The sequence below is a fragment of the Kryptolebias marmoratus genome, linkage group LG15, assembly GCF_001649575.2.
Source record: "Kryptolebias marmoratus isolate JLee-2015 linkage group LG15, ASM164957v2, whole genome shotgun sequence".
Lineage (NCBI taxonomy): Eukaryota > Metazoa > Chordata > Actinopteri > Cyprinodontiformes > Rivulidae > Kryptolebias > Kryptolebias marmoratus.
Window position 1 is genome coordinate 12492383 of NC_051444.1, and position 18465 is coordinate 12510847.

The 18465-nt window shown below is 37.4% G+C and overlaps 1 protein-coding gene across 4 annotated transcripts; it reads left to right on the forward strand.

Moving 5' to 3' along the window:
• The first annotated feature begins 971 nt into the window (after positions 1-971).
• spata17 (spermatogenesis associated 17) lies at positions 972-17896 on the forward strand. 4 transcript variants are annotated; one of them, XM_037979664.1, is made up of 8 exons: positions 991-1944; positions 2338-2427; positions 3524-3605; positions 5017-5067; positions 7848-7951; positions 13597-13720; positions 17227-17466; positions 17692-17896. In XM_037979664.1, exons 1-8 carry the CDS (start codon positions 1877-1879, stop codon positions 17695-17697), a joined length of 765 nt encoding a protein of 254 aa, XP_037835592.1. In that variant the 5' UTR covers positions 991-1876; the 3' UTR covers positions 17698-17896. The 4 variants fall into 4 exon arrangements, with proteins under 4 accessions (XP_037835593.1, XP_037835592.1, XP_024862235.1 ...); XM_025006467.2 differs by having other exon boundaries at positions 992-1944; positions 17227-17896; XM_037979665.1 differs by lacking the exons at positions 13597-13720; positions 17227-17466; positions 17692-17896 and adding an exon at positions 10013-11129 and having other exon boundaries at positions 972-1944.
• The last annotated feature ends 569 nt before the right edge of the window (positions 17897-18465 follow it).

Here is an 18465-nt window from a genome sequence, read left to right on the forward strand (position 1 = left end):
CTAAAATTCATTTTCCTTTTTCATTTTGCCCAGTGTGGGGAAGAAGAGAAGAAAGTGTCATTATGGATTTCAATTAAGTGATCCCTGGGCAGTGAGGGATGCGTCAAAGTGGGGAAATTAATGTGCTGCGGACAGATGTTTAATAATAATGGCCGAAATAGCCCTGCTGAGAAACACACATTCCATTCGTCGTGCCCAGCTGTGGCTGTGGGAGCACGCATGCTTGGCACAACACTGGAAAAAAATATAGAGGCCCACATCTACAGGCACTTTTGTATAATCACTCATACTCTGACACGTGCAGTAATGATAAAAAAGACACACACAGTGCAGAGCAGTGTGTGAGTTTCACACACTCACAGTAGCAAGAATCACCGCTGGTGTGTGTGTCTTAATGACCAGCACTGGCCACAGCACATATGGCTCTCATTTATGAACAATAGAATGACGGGCTGGGTGAGCTTCTTGACTGTAGGAGGTGACTTGGTGCATGTTAAGTGACATGTCCCACGTGGCGCAATGGAGTGGAGAAAGAGAAACAGAAAGGATTCATGGGTAATTTTGAATAAGAACTTATTGCCTCTCTGCTCTGGGAAAAAAAAAAAAAAAATAGAACAGAACAGGTGGTTACTCTGGGTCTAAAAGTGGGTTATTGAACAGTGTGTAAAGATGTTCATTTATAAAGTGCTCTCACTCCTTTTTGTGTCATTTTCTCACACCTGGTGACACCTAATCAGTGTTTTGTCAGGACGAATAGCTTCCAGCCATCCTCACTGTCTTTTCAAAAATAACACTCTCCCAAAATTCTCTCTCCCCCGCTTGCACACATATACGTTTTTCATACCCACTTGTCACAACAACAACTCTCTAGTAATTACCAGGGTGGCCGTTCACCTACCTCCATTCGATGGATGGACTGGGGAACCATGGGTTCGACCCTGGAGCCATTACTCTAAACCTGGGACATCTTCCTACTGCTTTTCACCACTGTGGTGGCCCTCAGACAGCAAATTGGCCGCAGAGAAAGACAGAGACAGAAGAAAGAATCTCAAACAAGCTTACTCTCTGGCTAGAGAACCAGGCATGCCGATACACAGACATGAAAAAGCATTCAAGCAGACAGATACTCATTCACTTCCAGTATTTGTCATTTCCCTGTCTCCAAGGAGTAATCTGTAATACTGAGATGCCTCTGACCAACAGCCAGACAGGCATCTTTGCTTGCAGAGATACAAAATTGCACCTACAAACACACACGTACACTCTGCTGAGTTGATCATTTTGACAGGAGAATATGACTGAGGAGAAGTGGAGTAAAGATGAGAGGAAGTAGGGAAGGGAGAGCAGGGGAGACTTAAACTGATAACTGTTTGATGGAGGACGATAACGTCAGGAAATGAAGGAAATAAATGAAGGGATGGATGGAAGAGGTGAGACAGCTATCAGATCAATACACACATCCACAACCACAATCTGCATCTGGAGAAATTACATTTTTAAGCCTATTCTGTGATTTTGCACTCTTACCTATTATTTTTACTGTATTAGTTTTGGAAACTAGTTACTATAGCTCATGCTGACCCAGTCTTTTAGTGTTGTAAAATGTTTACTGTATCAACATAAGTATGTTTGCAAAGTGTAAAATATTAACCTGAACATTCAAATACGAGTGGGTGCTATAACTTCAGAGTGTAACAAAAACATTAATAAAAACATTGTGCATTTAAATTCTTCGCAGCCTCAGTTGAAAGTTTGTATATTTGTTTTGTTACAACATATACATAAAAATCTTTTTTCCTACAAGCTTTGAACGCAACTCAACTACCGGACGCACTAGTGTTGTCAAGACAACCGGTAAACTTACGTCTGTGTCAACATGGCGGAGCTCATGAAAATAAAAAGTGCAGAAGAAGAGTTCAGGAAGAAATACTTCTACAGAAACAGGTGTGTTTTTTTTTTTTTTTTTTTGAAATGCTTTAAAAAGACGGCTCTGACTGTTATCGTGCTCTTTGTTGTTTTTTTTTTTTGGCAACCTATTAATTTGCCTGTCTGACACGTTAGCTTAGTGAACTAACGTTGGCGTCACGTTTCCTCACGTAAATGTTTTCGATATTAATCAGTGTTTGACGCTTTACCAACGGACACATCATGTTTGGTTCAGTTAAAAATGATCGTGAAAGTCACCAGGAAGAGTGTGCACAGTCAGTGAAAGCGCTAAAGGGAAGCACCACCCCTTTTTCCTGCGGATATTGTTTGCGTGGTTTACATTATAAAACGTTACAGTTACATAACTTACCTATTAAACTTGAGGTTTAATATTCTGTCAATGCACTTCAGAGAAGCCGAGGAGAACAGACAGAGAGAGACCCGGGCCGTCATCCGAATTCAGAGCTGGTTCCGAGCCTGCAAGGTGCGAGCATACCTCAGGTAAATGTCTGTGTGCAGGGAGAGTTTATTTTTAAACACGAAATGAGACTTTTTGACTTACACACACAAAAAACCCAAACAAACACACACGAACACACTAAGTAAACCTTGATCTGGTCTTCCCATGAGGCTGTAAAACTGTCAGGCAGGGCTCTGAGAGTTAATTTCAAGGGAAACGCTGATATTGGCTCACTCCTATAATTATCCCACTTCTGGAGCTTTGCAAATGGCCTCAAGGAATAATTGTAGCTTGGACTCTGAGCTCTTTTCACACAGAGAGAGAAATGTATGTGTCTATATCTTCTGTGTTTCTACAGATACTGTGACCCCGGCACCATTCTGCAGGGTCAGCAGACAAACTTCCAGACAGTAGGTTAATTCAGATTACTTTAGTTAATTGATCAATGCGATAAGTGGATAATTAGCAACAATTTTAGCTGCCTAAGTGCAACTCTGAGGTTGTGCTATCCCCACTATAAGCATTGATTTTCTGGGCATATAAATGGCCTTTTGGAAATTGATGGCCTCATTGGTGGCCGAGAATCACAGTGGACTTGCATTTAGAGTATGTTTGAAGATGAATACAAATGTGCACAGCTGACTAAAGGGGTGAAAGGCTCATCTGGCATGATTGAAAAGCCTGGAAGAGCAAGGAGCTTCCATGTTCGTGTGTCTTTGTGAGAGTCTACTTGAAAGTGTAATGTTTGCCTGACCTTTTAAGTCCTTTTGCAGAGTAAAACTGTTTGCAGAAAATTTTTCTTTTTATTTTCTGTAACGCATGGTTTTGTAAACACCAGTTATTTTGAAAAAAATGTAATTCAATTAAACAAATTCTGCTCTTTTTATTTACCATTTGGATCTTAGTTCTTTCTTATGTTTATTTATATTTTTCTCTTTTTATGAATTACTCCTGAACTTAAAGAAAATAGCTTATAATCAAACAGATACATTTATCATTTAATTTTTCCATATATATATATATATGTGTGTGTGTGTATTTTGTATATTTGAGCAACTTGTCAATGCTTCATTTTGTTCAACTGTTAAAAATATGCTCACCCAATCCTCTCCCCAATGTTTTTTTTTTTTTTCACAGCCATTTGCACAAGAAAGCAGTCATTATACAGAAGATATGGCGGGGCTTCACAGCAAGGGCATGCGTCAGACAAATGGTGAAGGTAAGTTAGAGCCTAGAAAAGCTACAGATATATTGATTATGTTATGATAGCATGCATTAGAATTCAATTGCCATATTCCTAAGTTCCTGCCTCTGACCTTAAGAAATATAATTCACTCATTACGCATTTGGAAATTAACACTTAGCAAATATGATGGAATATGATAAGGAATTCCATCTCTGTCGCAATTCCAGGGATGCATTTAGTAAGAGTGTCGTGAGAAATGGATGTAAGAAAAGAGTTGTGTACATGATGATTGTGTATGTGTGTGCTTTAGTAAAACAAGCCCCCATTTTCAGCATATTGCCTCCAACTGCTTCTTAATTGAACAGATTGTTGATACCGGATCCAATACCCAGCGCCCTCACGTATAATTTTCCCCTGGATTGAGTTTTGTAAACGTATCACAACAAGCTATTTATCATGCCTGTAAATTGACTGTTTGCTAAAGCATAACTGCCAGCCGTCGTTTGGGAGGCGTTCAAGAAATGAAAAGGAGGGGGGGCGATGGGTGTTAAAATAAACGGTGAAGGATGTGTCACAACACACATATGGGCTAAAATGAGGCTGTTTGGTCTTATTTGGAAACAGATGAGCGCTAATTTGAATCACTCAAAAATTGCCACAGAGCACTATTTTGAATTAGCTCAGAGAAATTCCACGCTTCGCCTCCTCTATCGCTCTCCGTCTGTCTTCCTCTGTCTCGCGGACCTTATCATGTGTGATGTGACTTGCACAAAGCTTCTTCACAAAACATCAAGCTGAATTTACAATCTCCTTTCAAGTCTTTGTCTTTCTTCTCCTCCCTGTCTTTCCTCTCTTCCTTGTCTTTATTGAAAAAGACGTGTTGAAATATGAATCCCTTTTATAGCCAACACTTTAGTTTGCTTCTGAAATGTGCCCCCAGTGGTCGGCTGGCACGTTTTGTCTGTGTGATGGCTTGTTTAGTGTGTCGCTGAATATTCTCTGGCCCTTTGTTAGTCTCTTTTGTGGCAGGGCTGTCATTGATTATGAAATCCAGAGGAGAGCGTTTGGCCGTCATACATCTCCATTAGTGCGCTGCTTGACTACCATAGATTTTCTTGGCCCTTGTCTGTGTTAGTATATTAAGAGAGTACTGTCCTCCCCTTGATACAAAGTCCCACTAACCACTTTTTCTCTTCCTCTCTCCCTCCATCCTCTTAATTTTTTCTTATTCCTATCCTCTCTCTTGCTTCCCCTCTTTCTGTTTCTACACCCCCACCCCCACCCCACACTCCTCCCTCCACCCTCTCCTTTACTATGGCCCTATCTGTGCTGTCTCTGTGCAATGTATTATGTATAAAGAGCTCTTTATCTTTGATGCCTGCTGTGGACAGATCAGAGGGCCGGGAGACAAGATGTAACGGCATCTTTTCCTTTGTGTTCACAGGCGGCATATTTTATCATGAAGATGAATTTCTACGAAGAGATGGCAGTCAGGGTAAATATCACCACAGTGTCTTATATTAGCAAATGTAGTGTCGTGGTGGGGGGACACTCTGTTGCTCTGTGTGTGCGGCGAGTGGGAGTCCCCATAAATAGCAGTCTTTTAAACACTTTGGCATACTATTTTGTTACACTACATGTCCAGTTGAGATCTTTTTTTCTTATTTCTTACTTTTGAACACATGATAACAGTTTATGCAACATTAACTATTAAAAGAAGTTGGATTTTTTTTTTATAGTAGAACCAATATTATAAAAATCCAAAATTGTGAAATTGTTTTCCAGACACTGATTTTACTTACATGTGTCCCCAAATATTTCTGGCAACCCATTCACACATTTTCTACAATTTAAAATAGACAGCTCATATTTTGATTTGGCTTGTTTCTCTACCTCATACTAACATTATATGAAACTCTCTGAATAAAAAAAATATGATCATATGTGTTTGGAAAGATTGCTTGCATAAATTCTTATTTGTTACTTGAGTTCCAACTACAATTTAAACCCCTTTAGGAACCATGTTTTCAAAAGCACATAACAAAAACTTCTGCAAACATTTGAACCGACCATAGATTTTTTTTCTTGTGGAAGAGTGACTTCAATACTATTTTTTTCCTTAGGCAGGCTCAAAAGAGTAAAACCCTACTTTGATACATTTACTTTAAAATTTTGCTATGGACAAATTCTATTTAGGGGCAGCTATTTTGAGATTTTTCAGCGGCTGCGTCCACAATAAGTAACAAAGTTTAATCACTGTGTTTGACCGGAATCTGTGCCAGAGAAGAGAAAAAATATATATATTTAAGATGTGCATGCAATTTTCTCTCTCATTTTCCATAAAATAAATATTATTATGATTCAGACCATGCTAAAAGTATTGTAAACAACAGAGCTGAAGCTAGACAAACCATAAAAACATTCTAATCATATACCAATATATATTTGGAAAGCCAGTATTAAACAATAATATAAATCATGCCATAATCATGCCATAATAATATTCACTATTCTTTATAAAATTCCAAACTTTGTTTTATTAAAGGGTTTCTTTACTCTTTCAGCAGTTTTTAATTTTCCCCTCTTAAATTACAACACTGTAGTCTCTGATTGATGTTTTGGCACTTTTACATAGAAATGTTGCCTAGAAATTTGTTTTCACAGTTCCATATAATATTTACTTTTTGGCATTCAGTCTCATTTTGGAATAATCATTTAAAGGTGTTATAGAGCAACAACAACAAAAAATCCACATTTTTTTATTGAGAGTATGTCATGGTCCAGATGTATAAAGATGGCTATCGTATTTTCATATTGGTGGGGAAAATTGGGGGTTTTGGGTTTTACATTTTATTGCAGGTTAAACGAATGAACCTGACCACAAGGTTGTTTCATTAAAATCATACTGGGGAAAAAAATAAAACAATTCAAAAATAGATGTTTCAGCTGTTTAGTTCACGGGATAAAACTTTATAGTTGATGTCATCGTGATTCATAAAGCAGCTGCTGCTGAAGTTGGAGGAGAAAGGCTTTTAGTGTTCATTTCCTAGAAGCTCCATATTCGTATAACATTCTTTTTATTTCTGATAGGAAACAATGTTAGTTGTTTAGTAAAAAAATATGGGAAAAAGATCTGTGGCTTAGTGCAAGAAAGGCTTGGGTTTCATTCCCATATGAGCCTATCGAAGCTGTGCTGTGGTGAGTACATTCTGTTTGACTGCGATTTTTTTTTTCTTTTTTTTTCTTTTCAGTTGCCCCAATTTTATCCCACTGCCCTAGACTAAGGCTTTTGGCTCAGAAGTAGAGTTTGCCCTAGGAAAATGCAGATTTTATGTTCCTAAATGATTACAGAGTGATTGTGATTTTAAAGTCACAAATCTCATAAAAAAATAAAAGTTTTGTGAGTACACATTCAGCACCTGAAACTGTCCTTGTTCTGTTTATGATGCCAGCCACTGAAGATTTTTCTTGAAGGATCTGAATAGAAAATAAACCCAGTAGAGTCACTTTGTAATAGAAAAAAAACAAAGCCAAGGACGTTTGTATTCTTTTACTAAAGAAGTATTGTTTAAATGAAGAGAATGGAGAAACAATCATCTTAGGATCCCCTTGTGGCATTTCTTTTTGAATCAATTTTGACTCTATTCTTTTATCTCTCTCCTCCTCATGTCTTTATCACGGTGTGGTAGATAACAGAAGATAATGTATTAAGGCCGTAATAGAAACCAGTGTTTACATGCTGCACCTCGGATTTGTATTAGATTCAACAGCATTGATTTCACTAGTCTACAAAGGTCAGCAAGAACTTGGGTGGCGCCAATTACTTTATTTAAAATTATCTATTGACTGGCAGATCAATGCTAATTCTCATTTTGCTCATTGTTGTTTTTCCCCATCCTCCATTCCTCCATCTCTCCTCTCTTCCTTCTTCTCATAGCATAATTATTCTTTTACCTGCCATTGTTTTAATCTCCTAATTAGTCTGAAGGACATCCGCCATTGCTTTAAAATGGTCTACTGGTGTGTGGGGGTGTATGTGCTAGTTAATCTGCAGCCACCTCAATCAGTGTGACTGAAATGGTTAAATATATAGAGTTGCGACAGTTTTTAGTCCAACCTTGGATTGCTCCTTTATCAATATATTTTATGTAAAACAATAATTTTAAAAATGTTTCTTCAGTATTTGGCTGTAGTAATTTGCTCATATGTTATGCTTTCATAAGTCATCTTGGTGTATGCAATGTTCTGAAAATAACCTTTTTTGCTGCTTTACAGATTCAGCGGAGGTGGAGAGGATTCTTTGTCAGGAAGTACATTCATGACTTCTATGCACGGAAAAAATACTTGGAGAGACTCCTCATAAACAATGAACTTATGAGGTACATCTATAAAAAAGTCCTTCATATGAATTAAAAAGAAAAGCTTTTTTTAATGAAAAGTTTACATGATACATAGTTTTCTGTAGCACTGAAGTTTTGCAGTGTTTAAACAAGTTTCCAGATATAAAGTACTTGGGTCAGAAGTACTGACCTAATGAGTAAAGAGGAAGTGAAAACCTGTATCCATTTCATAAAATATGATAAGACCAGAGCAGCAGGAAATGGAAAGTGGGGGGAATAAAAGAGTCTGAGTCATGTAGAGTTAGAGGGGACAGAAGAGGGAGAGCAAGGAGTTCTTTAAAATGCTCAAGGCTAAGAGAGAAAGACGTGAACAATGTGAAGAAATTAAAAATTAGCCTCTGATCTGAACTGCAGCTTGTACATTAATAAAACATTCTGTGCTTCGGGGCTGAGAGCTACGAAAATGCCATATTTTATTTTTGACCAAAAAAAAAAAATTACGTTTAGCTAATCAGTCATATGTTTAATGTTCTAAATACATTTTACCAGAAAATATCTTTAGGCTTTTGCTAAAATTAAATGTAAATTTGTTGAAGTTCTCTGTGGATCACTGACTTTCCTCCTCGCTTCCCCCACCCCTTCCCCCACTTCTTTTAGAGTAAAGAGAGACTAGGGTGTTAAACCTAAGGCTGCTATATCACATGCACTACCCTGTAAGGTATACTGACACTTCATCCCAATGACTGACATTATTCAGCTTATGATAACATAATCAAGTTGAGCTTTTGTTTAATATCAGAGAATAGTTATACCACATTTTAGACAGTACATTATTACATTATAATTTAAAAAAAATGATATTTAAGTGGTAGATTTTTTTGAATTTGAAAAGGAATAAAAAAAACAAGCAGTTGAGCTCAAGTCGATTGCATTAAAAAAATGTGCAATACCTTGACTTGTCTTACCAAAACACACACGTATACACATTTTCTCATTCGTTGCGAGGTGTTTAGGTCACGTTCACTCCAGTTAATCTCATGTTTATTCAGTACTGCCGGGGTCATAATCAATTAACGGTGTTCCTTCACTTATTTAAAATATCCCTTTTGCGTTAGCTCTTTAACCCTCCGATTGCTCACTGCCTGATCACTCACCCTGCAAATGTCTGCTATTTAATCCACTAGAATGTTCCTTCCTATCGTAAGTGTGTCTGTATATTCAAACCATTGAACATAGTATTGAGTGCTGGATTAATGGTGTCCATTGAGTGAATGTTGATTCATTGTGCATGGTAATGATACAGGACTAGTACACCCATTGGCAAACCTTCTGTCCGTTCACACTCATAGTCTCTATTTCAGTCTCTTTTTTTTCTAATGACAGATTTCCTCAGCACAAAACCATCTGTGCCATTTCATTAGGTACAGCATCCAACTAATCCCTGCCACTTACACCATACTCCTCTGTCCGCTGCCTCTTCTCCCCCCCCATCCCTTAATCTCTAAATCTCGCCTCTCTCTTTCCTCCTCTCTATCTTAATCTATTTAACTCTTTATCTTTCCCTCCCTCTCGGTGCCACAGGTTCACTGTGCTTCCGTGTCCATCTTCATTCATCCTTTCTCTCCTTCTGCATATCCTAATGAAGTCAAGACCCCAGCACAGTCCCCACTCTGCCACAGTTTTCCTTGATACCCTAACAATTTATCACTTTGTCAGGGTGACACTTAAAGTTCCCGGGCTTTAATAAGGGCATGCAGCGGGACGATGGGGGCAATTAGGAAAGCAGGGCAACCACACTTTGCATATTTACTAAATGTGCAAGTGTCATCGCTGCTGCTACTAACATGGCCTGTTGACTACATGAATTATTTCTCTATCTATAGCAAACAGCTGGGTAATTATTACTGCCATAATAATATAAATAATTCTCTTGGTGTTGTTGCAACAACACAATGTACCTGCAAGTAAGAAATACAAGACTGAGGAAGAACTTATGGACTGCTATGAAGATGAGCAACACTTTCCTTTTGTATTCCTTTTTGATGTTGCAGTGTCTCCCTTTCTCTTCATGCTTTTTTCTTTTGTCTTTCTTTACTTCAGCCCTCTCCATTCCTCTCTCACTTGTGTCCCTTCCAAGGACATTCATGAAAGAAGAGCTGCCATGATGGAGATTGAGCAGGCCTGCCCTGTGTTCACTTTTTGCTTCTGTGTGTCAGTATATATATATATAAATTTTTTGCATTTTTTTCTTTCTGATCTACTTTGGGTGCAGACAGGTTCATTCCCTCATTTTAAATCTATTTGTATTATCAGTATATGTTTGTGAGAGTGTACTGTGGGAATAAAACAATGCAAACAAGCAGTATAAATTCATCACTTAGTCACTTAAACTTAAAGACTGCATTTTAAGCTGTTAAAGGTTCAATACATTTAGTGTCACAGTCTAAATTGACTGACTGAATAGCCCCTCTTTGCTAACTACTGAATCATTCAATTGAAGCAATTAAATCAGCCAATCAGGTCAAGCCTCCTTTAAATATTTAGAACCGGTCCAATTAGCTGCTCTTATGTTGGCCTGGATGACCAAAGGTTTGGCCTGCTGTTCTACAGTGCCTCATTCTCTGATATTCTATCAGTCCTTGACACTCTGTTGTGAACCAGAGAGTGAATTATTAAAGAAAATGTAAAAAAAAATTTAGCTGTACTATATTAGCCATTTAAATAAGTTAAAAGTCTGGGGTGACAATGTCAGCCAGGGTTTCAGTGATTCAGTGACAGTTCAGCAGCCATCAGAGAAGTAATTTATAGTCAGAGTTCTTGCATCACCCTATGTGGCATGTTAAGAAGGTTATGGGTGTCTGAATATTATAATGCGTATGGATTATCAAAAGTATTTCATAATGTGTAAAACTAACCTTACTGTAATTCATATGTTTTGATAATGTTGTTAAAATGAAAATGCTGTAAGTAACCTCCTGCAAATACTGTTTAGGATTGCCATATAGAGCCCAACATGCCTGGGTTGTTCACTGGGCCCCACTCTCCTCAGATACCAATCTGATGGCATACTTGGAATGTAAGGCCAACCGACCGAAAGCCCAGCCCACAATTCACAGGGCTCAAAAGATCTATTGCTAATGTCATTATACCAGACACCCTGAGACACCACCAGATGTTCTTTTCAATATAAAGCAAATGGTCATGATGCTGTGGCTGACTGCTGTACCCTAAGTATTTGTTTCCAATGATAACAAATACAGACTTTCATTTACATTTTACTTCTAAACCTTCTGTTTAATGACAAATAAAGAGAATTTTGTTAATCTGGAGGCACCCTAGTTACCTGTCTTTGAAGGTGTTTTGGGCATGCCCTTCTTGTAAGAGATCCTGGGGCAGACCCAGAACCCATTGGAGGGATTATATATCCTCTCTGGCATTGGAATGACTCAGTATTCCCCAGGATGAGCCATAGAGTGTTACTGGGGAGAGGGCCTTTCTTCCTGACATCCATCCATCCATCCATCCATCCATCCATCCATAGCCACTTTCTGTGCAGGTCCACAGGAAGCTGGTGCATATCTCCATTGGGCAAAAGATGGCATACAACGTGGACATAGGACTGTCATCCCATCACAAGGCTATGCAACCTGACCTTAGATAAGCACTTGAAAAAGAATGAGTGAATGAATGGATAGATGGAAAGCTAATTAAAAAAATATTCTGAATAACTTGAGTTCTAAGTTAGCATTTAACCATATATTGAATCAAAACAACCGAAGGAGGTGTTATCGGTGTTCTTGATTTATTTGAAATCAAAATATACTTGGGCATTATAACTGAGAAACGTTACAAACCAGAACCAAAGTTAGTGACACACATATCCAGTCACACACACACACACAGAGGGCATGTGCCGCTTGCCGAACAGGGCTAATGAGAGTTGTATGTTGTGGCGGCTGGTTGGGTCGACACAGATCGAGATGCCTTCAGCCGTTACAAATCTGTTTGGCTTTTGTCCACTACACAGCAATTAATAACACTGGGAGTGGGGGCAGGGAAGCAAAGGTCACCTATTCAGCTGGACCAACAACAAACACACATGCACACTGACAGATGTATGTACATACATTCAGTATGACACATTGGTGTTCTGTGAGGAAATATTAATGCATATATGAACAGACGTACACACACATGCACCAGTTGGTTTGTGAACTAAAGGGTCTCACAGTAAACCACAAGTTTATATTTTACATTAATAGGTAATATCCCTGTTAGCTTGGTAGACAAATAGAGGCCAGGTAACCTCAATATTTATACTCTCACATATAACTCCACTGTATTAAATTGTTGTGCTTAATATTACATAAACACACACCTTCAGACTTGTTCCTCTTCTCACTGCACCCATGCACACACGGAGCTCTGCATATTTCATTTATTTTGTAATTTAATCTGGTGCTCTGGAAGGAATGAGAATGCAAAGGCAATGGGACCGCATTGTAATTCCTTTTTAAATGTCAGCAGCAGCAGAATGTGTTAACCTCACATTACAGGCACACTTTGAATATCCTAATTCAGGTGTGGAAGCTTGTAATTGAAAACAGAAGTTGGCTTGGGAAAGAAACAGCAGAGAGGAATTAGGGAGAAAAGGAAGAGATAGGAAAAGGAAAAAAAAATGCGCGATTGTTGATGATCTATGTCTAAACTCTTATTGGTATTGCGCTTGTGGAAATAGATTGGTTTTACTCTTAGTTTTGTGGGCGTCTCTTCAAATTATCATGGCGTGTGTGTTTTAGTAATTGTTTCCAATTCCCCTTTTAAGTTATTACTCTCTTGTAACAATAAGGCTGTGATTGTGGAATGAAAAAACTGTGTATGGGGTTTTAATGCATCCCATTTAGCCAGCTTCGCTAAACAGATGTCACAGACATGCCTGTTCTGGCTGTGGTGATGAAATATATCCATCATCCTCCCACTTATATACTCTCATGCTTTTTTTTTTCTTTTTTTTGTCCTGCCAAGCAGTCTCATTCCCTTGTTTTTATCCCACAGTTTATTTGCCTTTTCATGTGTGTCAGTGTGATTGGGCTTTTTGTGTGGTTTGGGTTTTGTTACTTTGAAGGACACTTTGGGGATTCGTCAGACATTCAAAAATGCTTTAAACTGGGTTTACATTTTGCACAAATCAACCAATTCTCCAAATAATTTGTAACATAATTTGTTAATTTGTTCTGAAAAAATATCAAACATTTAAAATGTTGTCATTTAACTAACTTGCTGTATTTGAATGTTTGAGGATAGAAAACTATTTTTTATGTATAATTTGAAACCTTGTAAAGGAAGTAAATTAGATTTAAAATTATGTACTGTTATAAGATAAGATTAATAGATTTTGATTTGTTTTATTTATCACAATATTATTAGTGTTTGTATTTTTTTATGATTTATTAAAATATCAATTGAATGCAAGTAGAACATTAAAATATATATCTATTGACAAGACAGACTAAACTTAGATTTTAGATAAAATCATCACTAAGGTAAGATTTATTTATTTTTCTGTTAAAATTATTTCATTACTGCTTTTGTCTTTGTATTTAGCTATGATCCCTAATACTTGGAAACATATCTTGAATGGAAGTAAATTTGCAGTTTTTGTGAATATTTTGTGTTTCCTGTAGGAGGGAGCTTGATGAGATCCAGGAAGTCCAAAGACGAGAGAGAGAATGTCTGAAGATGGTAAAAGAGCAGACAGCCAGAGTCTACAAAGCTCATCGGTTACACCACCTCATCAGCACGAAGCAGGTTGGTGTAAAAAAATACCTGAAACGTGTTATTTGTATTGGTCCATTTTCAAAACTACATTGAAATTCATTCCTAACTACATTTATGTGAAAAGAATACATATTAGAATTCTAAAGGAGAAATAGGAATCAAGTGATTCATCAATCTGGCTAAGTAACTCACTGACCAGACACTTTACATTTATTATTGATGCCGTTTGTTGCATATAAAATATTTTGTGTGGAGTTTTCATATATATTTTGAAATTTAGTTAAATAATTAATTAATAGAATTGTGTTAATTTTTTACTTAACTACAGCATTTCTGTGCATATAACTTTTAAGTTTTCATTGGTTGCGGCACTATGAACCAATGACTGTGTGATATTATTTAAGGTTTCACGTTTATCGTAAGGGTCATCTGCTTCTCACTTAAATGTAAAGAAATGTTGACAAATTATTTTCCTTTCAACTTTTTTCTACAAAAGAACAATAATACTTTACATTTCACCTTTTCACTTATGCCTTCATATGCACCTGAAAGTCAAATGTTCTGGGAATCATATGACTTGAGACAAGCAATAAGTATTAGGGAGGTCCTCTAGAGACTGGCTACAGTGAGGGGGAAAAAAAGTCTTCCTTTCTTTCATTTTGTCAACAAAAGTGGGCTGTGTGGAGTTAAGTTGAGTGTGTGCACACATGAGTAAGTGTGTGTCCTCATGGCTCTTCTGATGTGCTGAGTGGAGTATTTTAGTGCTTCCCTGGGCACAGGTGCACGTGTATGTGTGTGTGTGTGTGGCATCTACAAATCTCTGTGACTCCCCACTGGGATCATAATGAAGACAAAGCACACTGGTCACTGTTGATTCAGCACCACCACACTTCTCACTTTTTTTGTATCTTTCTTTCCTTCTCTCTCTCCTTCATTCCTTTGCAGCCAGCATTCTCATCACCTAAATTACTAACTATTTCCTGCAGGTATCCAATAGTTTTCTTAGTTTTGTTAACCCATACACATCAGTTTTTTAAATTCAAGATGTGATAAAAATTTGAATTCAATAAAGATGTTTTTCAATTGGTTACACCAGTGAAGGTATACAGTATATATATATATATATATATATATATATACTGTATACCTTCACTCTTTCTCTGCATATGGTAGAGGTACCTTTACCTTAGTAACTCTGACCTTGTCAGCTGTGAATAGATGGCTCTCCTACACAGTTCATCCTTCCTCACTTTTAGGATCCTAGCCCACACACACCCACTCACACACACACACATACCGATAGTCACACACAGCTTACCAAAAGGCCCCAAGTCCCTCTGACAGAGACAGAGATGCTGTGTTCTTGGGGTCAACATCATTGCTCTTCTCATAGCTAGCTTGGTACTTTTGTGTGTGTGTGTGTGGGTGTGTATGCGTGGTTGTGAGTGTGTGCGTGTGCCTGAGGTGGGGGGGTTGTGTGTGTGTCTTTCAAAGTTGTGTGATTTATGTCTGAACATGTGTTTATGTTATTGCAGCAGTCTCGTTATTAGTGTTAGGCAGTCCTAAATTCCTCAAACAGAAACCTTAAAAGGAAAAAGCTAACATGAATGTATCCTCTGCTTTCTGAACTGTCTCAAGTTCAGCATTATGTTGTTACTGCCTCTTTCTTTTCAGAGAAAATAGTTGTTTTATTTGGAAGAAAGGATGGAGCTGAAGAAAGTTACTTAAATTCTGGTTGAAGAAAAATATAGATGTTGTCAAGGCTTGACTTTTATTTTATTTTGATCTTTCATGTTGTTCTCTAGTTGCACTGGTGATTACAGAAACATTTAAAGCAGTGCACTTTTCTCAACATTCAGAACAACATGTTCCTATTTTTTTATCTTGTACATAAATTAGTTTTCAATTATTTGCTAATAAAACACTACAAAATTAAAAAATGTTGTAAAGTTGATGTTGAAGTTACCTTTGCTTAAACAATAAATATTAACTGTGGTTTTAGTGAGTAACAGCTCCTGTTTTAAAATGTTAGTCATTTTAGCTGATTCCTCTCACAGGCTGATCTGCAGGGTTTTTTTTTTTTTTTGAAAAACACTGCTGCAGTTGTATTATCCATTTGTTTCTACATACTGTAAGCATCTTTGTGTTTTTTTTTCTGAGTAATTCATTAAGTTGTGGTTGAGTGGTCACAATAACTTTTCAACATTTACTGCTCTTCCACCAGTTGCTGCCCCTTTCTTTAAAGAATTTAAGCTACATATTTCGTATATTGCGTGTATGTTTGCATGGATGGTTGGGTGGAAAGAAATGTGCTATTTTCTGGTTGAAGCTACAATTTCTTTCTTATCCTTTGCCAGCACTTAGCATTACATCAAACATTATTTTATCTGATAATAAAACATTTACTTAATAACTAGATTACCTTTAAATTTTTAAAGATTAATGTTTTAGTTGATGTAGTTAGTACAATTTCCCACTTATGGCCTCCCTCTCTTTTTTCTCTGTTGTCCCAATCCTTTAGAGTGGCTTAAATAGCAAGCAGTGTTATTAGCATATAAAGTAGATACAGAGTCCTCTGACTCAAAGCTTTGTTCTGGTAATTAACACACAGGCAGGAAGATCACTGTGATTTGAATAATTATTGACTGTGGCTTATCTCTACCTAATTTTAAAACTGATGAGGCAAAGTTTTGTTTATGTTAAAATTCATGTACAGCAGTGAAGATTCAGAAGTTGCCATATTGGCATGTGCAGCTTTATAATTTTTCATTTTATCCATCCACTCATCCACCAATCAGTCAGTCAGTAAGTAGTAAATAGTCAGTGTCTTATTTGTTGTACACAAAGTTTTAGAAGCAGTCAGTTTGAAGTGGGCTGTGTTCTTGAAAGACACAGTACTTTTAATGTCACATTGCTTAAATGGCAAGATCTTGGATCTTTGGTGATCTTTGTTTGGACAACTGGCCTTTTTTTGGTCAAAGTTTGCACTTTTGTCGTGTTATTTGTAAGTTATTATTATGAAGAAACATTTAACAACCTGCAGAAACAAACAAACAAACAAACAAAAAACTATTGTGGCATTATTGAACCTCAAGACAAGGATTATAAATATATATTGTGTTCAGGAAATGGCTGACATAAAATAAAATCACCTTTTTTGTGGTTTGCTCAGTGGTAACTTAAAACCTCCAAGAAGTGGAGAAGCCTCTAAAAGAGAAAAATAGATGTTGACAGTCATGTAAGTGACAGATGTGATGGTAAATAACAGTTTGTGAGGACAGGTATGAATTTTAGATGTTGGATTTGCTTAGCAAAGCTAATAAAGAAAACATTTTTAGAAATTTTCTTTTATCATCTTCAAACACCAAACACTTATGTCATTCCGAATAAGAAATCAACATTTGCCTAAATGTAATCATAATTTTCATAGTTATTTAAAGTATGCATCAGCCCCATTTCTGCACATGGTTTTTAACAATGATCTGTGTCTAATGGTAATATTGTGCTAACCTCTTTCTCTGTCTCTCCTTTTTCAGTGCCCAGGGGTCTTCAACTCTCCATTTAGGTCAGCCCCTCATGAGATGGAGCTACTGTTGAGGGAGGTCAAGTACCAGACCCCCACTTGGCTGCCCCCCAGATCTAAGGGTTGTCTCTGGGACATGTCTGACCCAGCAGAACCTAGTTTCTCTGGGACTCTTGAACCCCTATGGATCAAATCCACTAGAGCCTGCGACTTAAGGCCCAAACTGCCTCCCATTACCAGAAAGAAACAGCAGGTGAAGATTGTGAAAGCTAGGACCATAACAGATGTGGCAGAAGTTTGACTAAAACACAAAGAAAATTGTAATTAAAAGATTTCCAATTTTGTATTTTCTGAATACATTCAACATTCTGGTATCGAAAATATTAGTCTAGCTTTGCATTTGTGACCATAATGTGATGTCATGTGAGATTTTGTCCTTTTATAATCTGTGTTAAACATGTTCTTTTTCTCTTTTCAGGCATAGTGCTGTGTATGTTGTGCTTTTATCGTAAAAGTAAGCAGAAATTAGCCATAGTGTTATTTTATTAGATGCACTTACTACATTTAGTAACACTCAGTCCCGATGGCTGTAGAGTGATTGAGGCCATTAGTTGTGTCATTAAGGGCTCATGTACTGACAGCTAGATGCATTGTGTATCCTTAAATATAGATGTTTGTCTCTGCCTCCCTGTCTTTTGTTTGTTTGTTTGGATTAGGGTGTGTTTTTTGAGACAGGAAGTCCCCCTTTCTGTTACAATCACCCTTACACCTCACATGTCTTCCATCCCTGGTGTGATAACTATCTAGTGGTGATGGATAAGGTTGAGGTGCTGGCTGTGGAAGTGGTCAGGCCAGGCCACTGATCCCGTAGCGATAGGAGCAAGGACAGGGTCCCTGTCCCTTCCTCTATCGCCCCCCCATTTATGCTCCCTCCACCCAACAACAACTGAAGGTCACCTCAAACAGCACAAAACAATTTAAGTTAATTGTCAGTGCAAAAAAGTTCATCCCACACACCTTAGCAATAACACATTTACACCACTGAACATCTTTGTGGTAAAAACACATTTTTAGTGGCACATCCAGAGTTTTTTATTCACAGAACACAGGATTGTATTTTTTAGAAAAATATTTGTAACTAAACACATAAGTGAGAGAATATGATTGGAAGCATATTATCCCTCCTGGTCAGGATATGTTTTATTTTCCAAAAATATAAACTTATATGTTCTTAGAATGTGAAATTTACAAT

Bases quoted from the DNA above. Each gene is read 5' to 3' on its own strand.
- spata17 (XM_025006467.2), top strand. From the start codon at position 1,877: ATGGCGGAGCTCATGAAAATAAAAAGTGCAGAAGAAGAGTTCAGGAAG. The intron at 7,952-13,596 runs GTACATCTATAA...TGTTTCCTGTAG, and splicing joins ATAAACAATGAACTTATGAG to GAGGGAGCTTGATGAGATCC. The intron at 13,721-17,226 runs GTTGGTGTAAAA...CTCCTTTTTCAG, and splicing joins ACCTCATCAGCACGAAGCAG to TGCCCAGGGGTCTTCAACTC.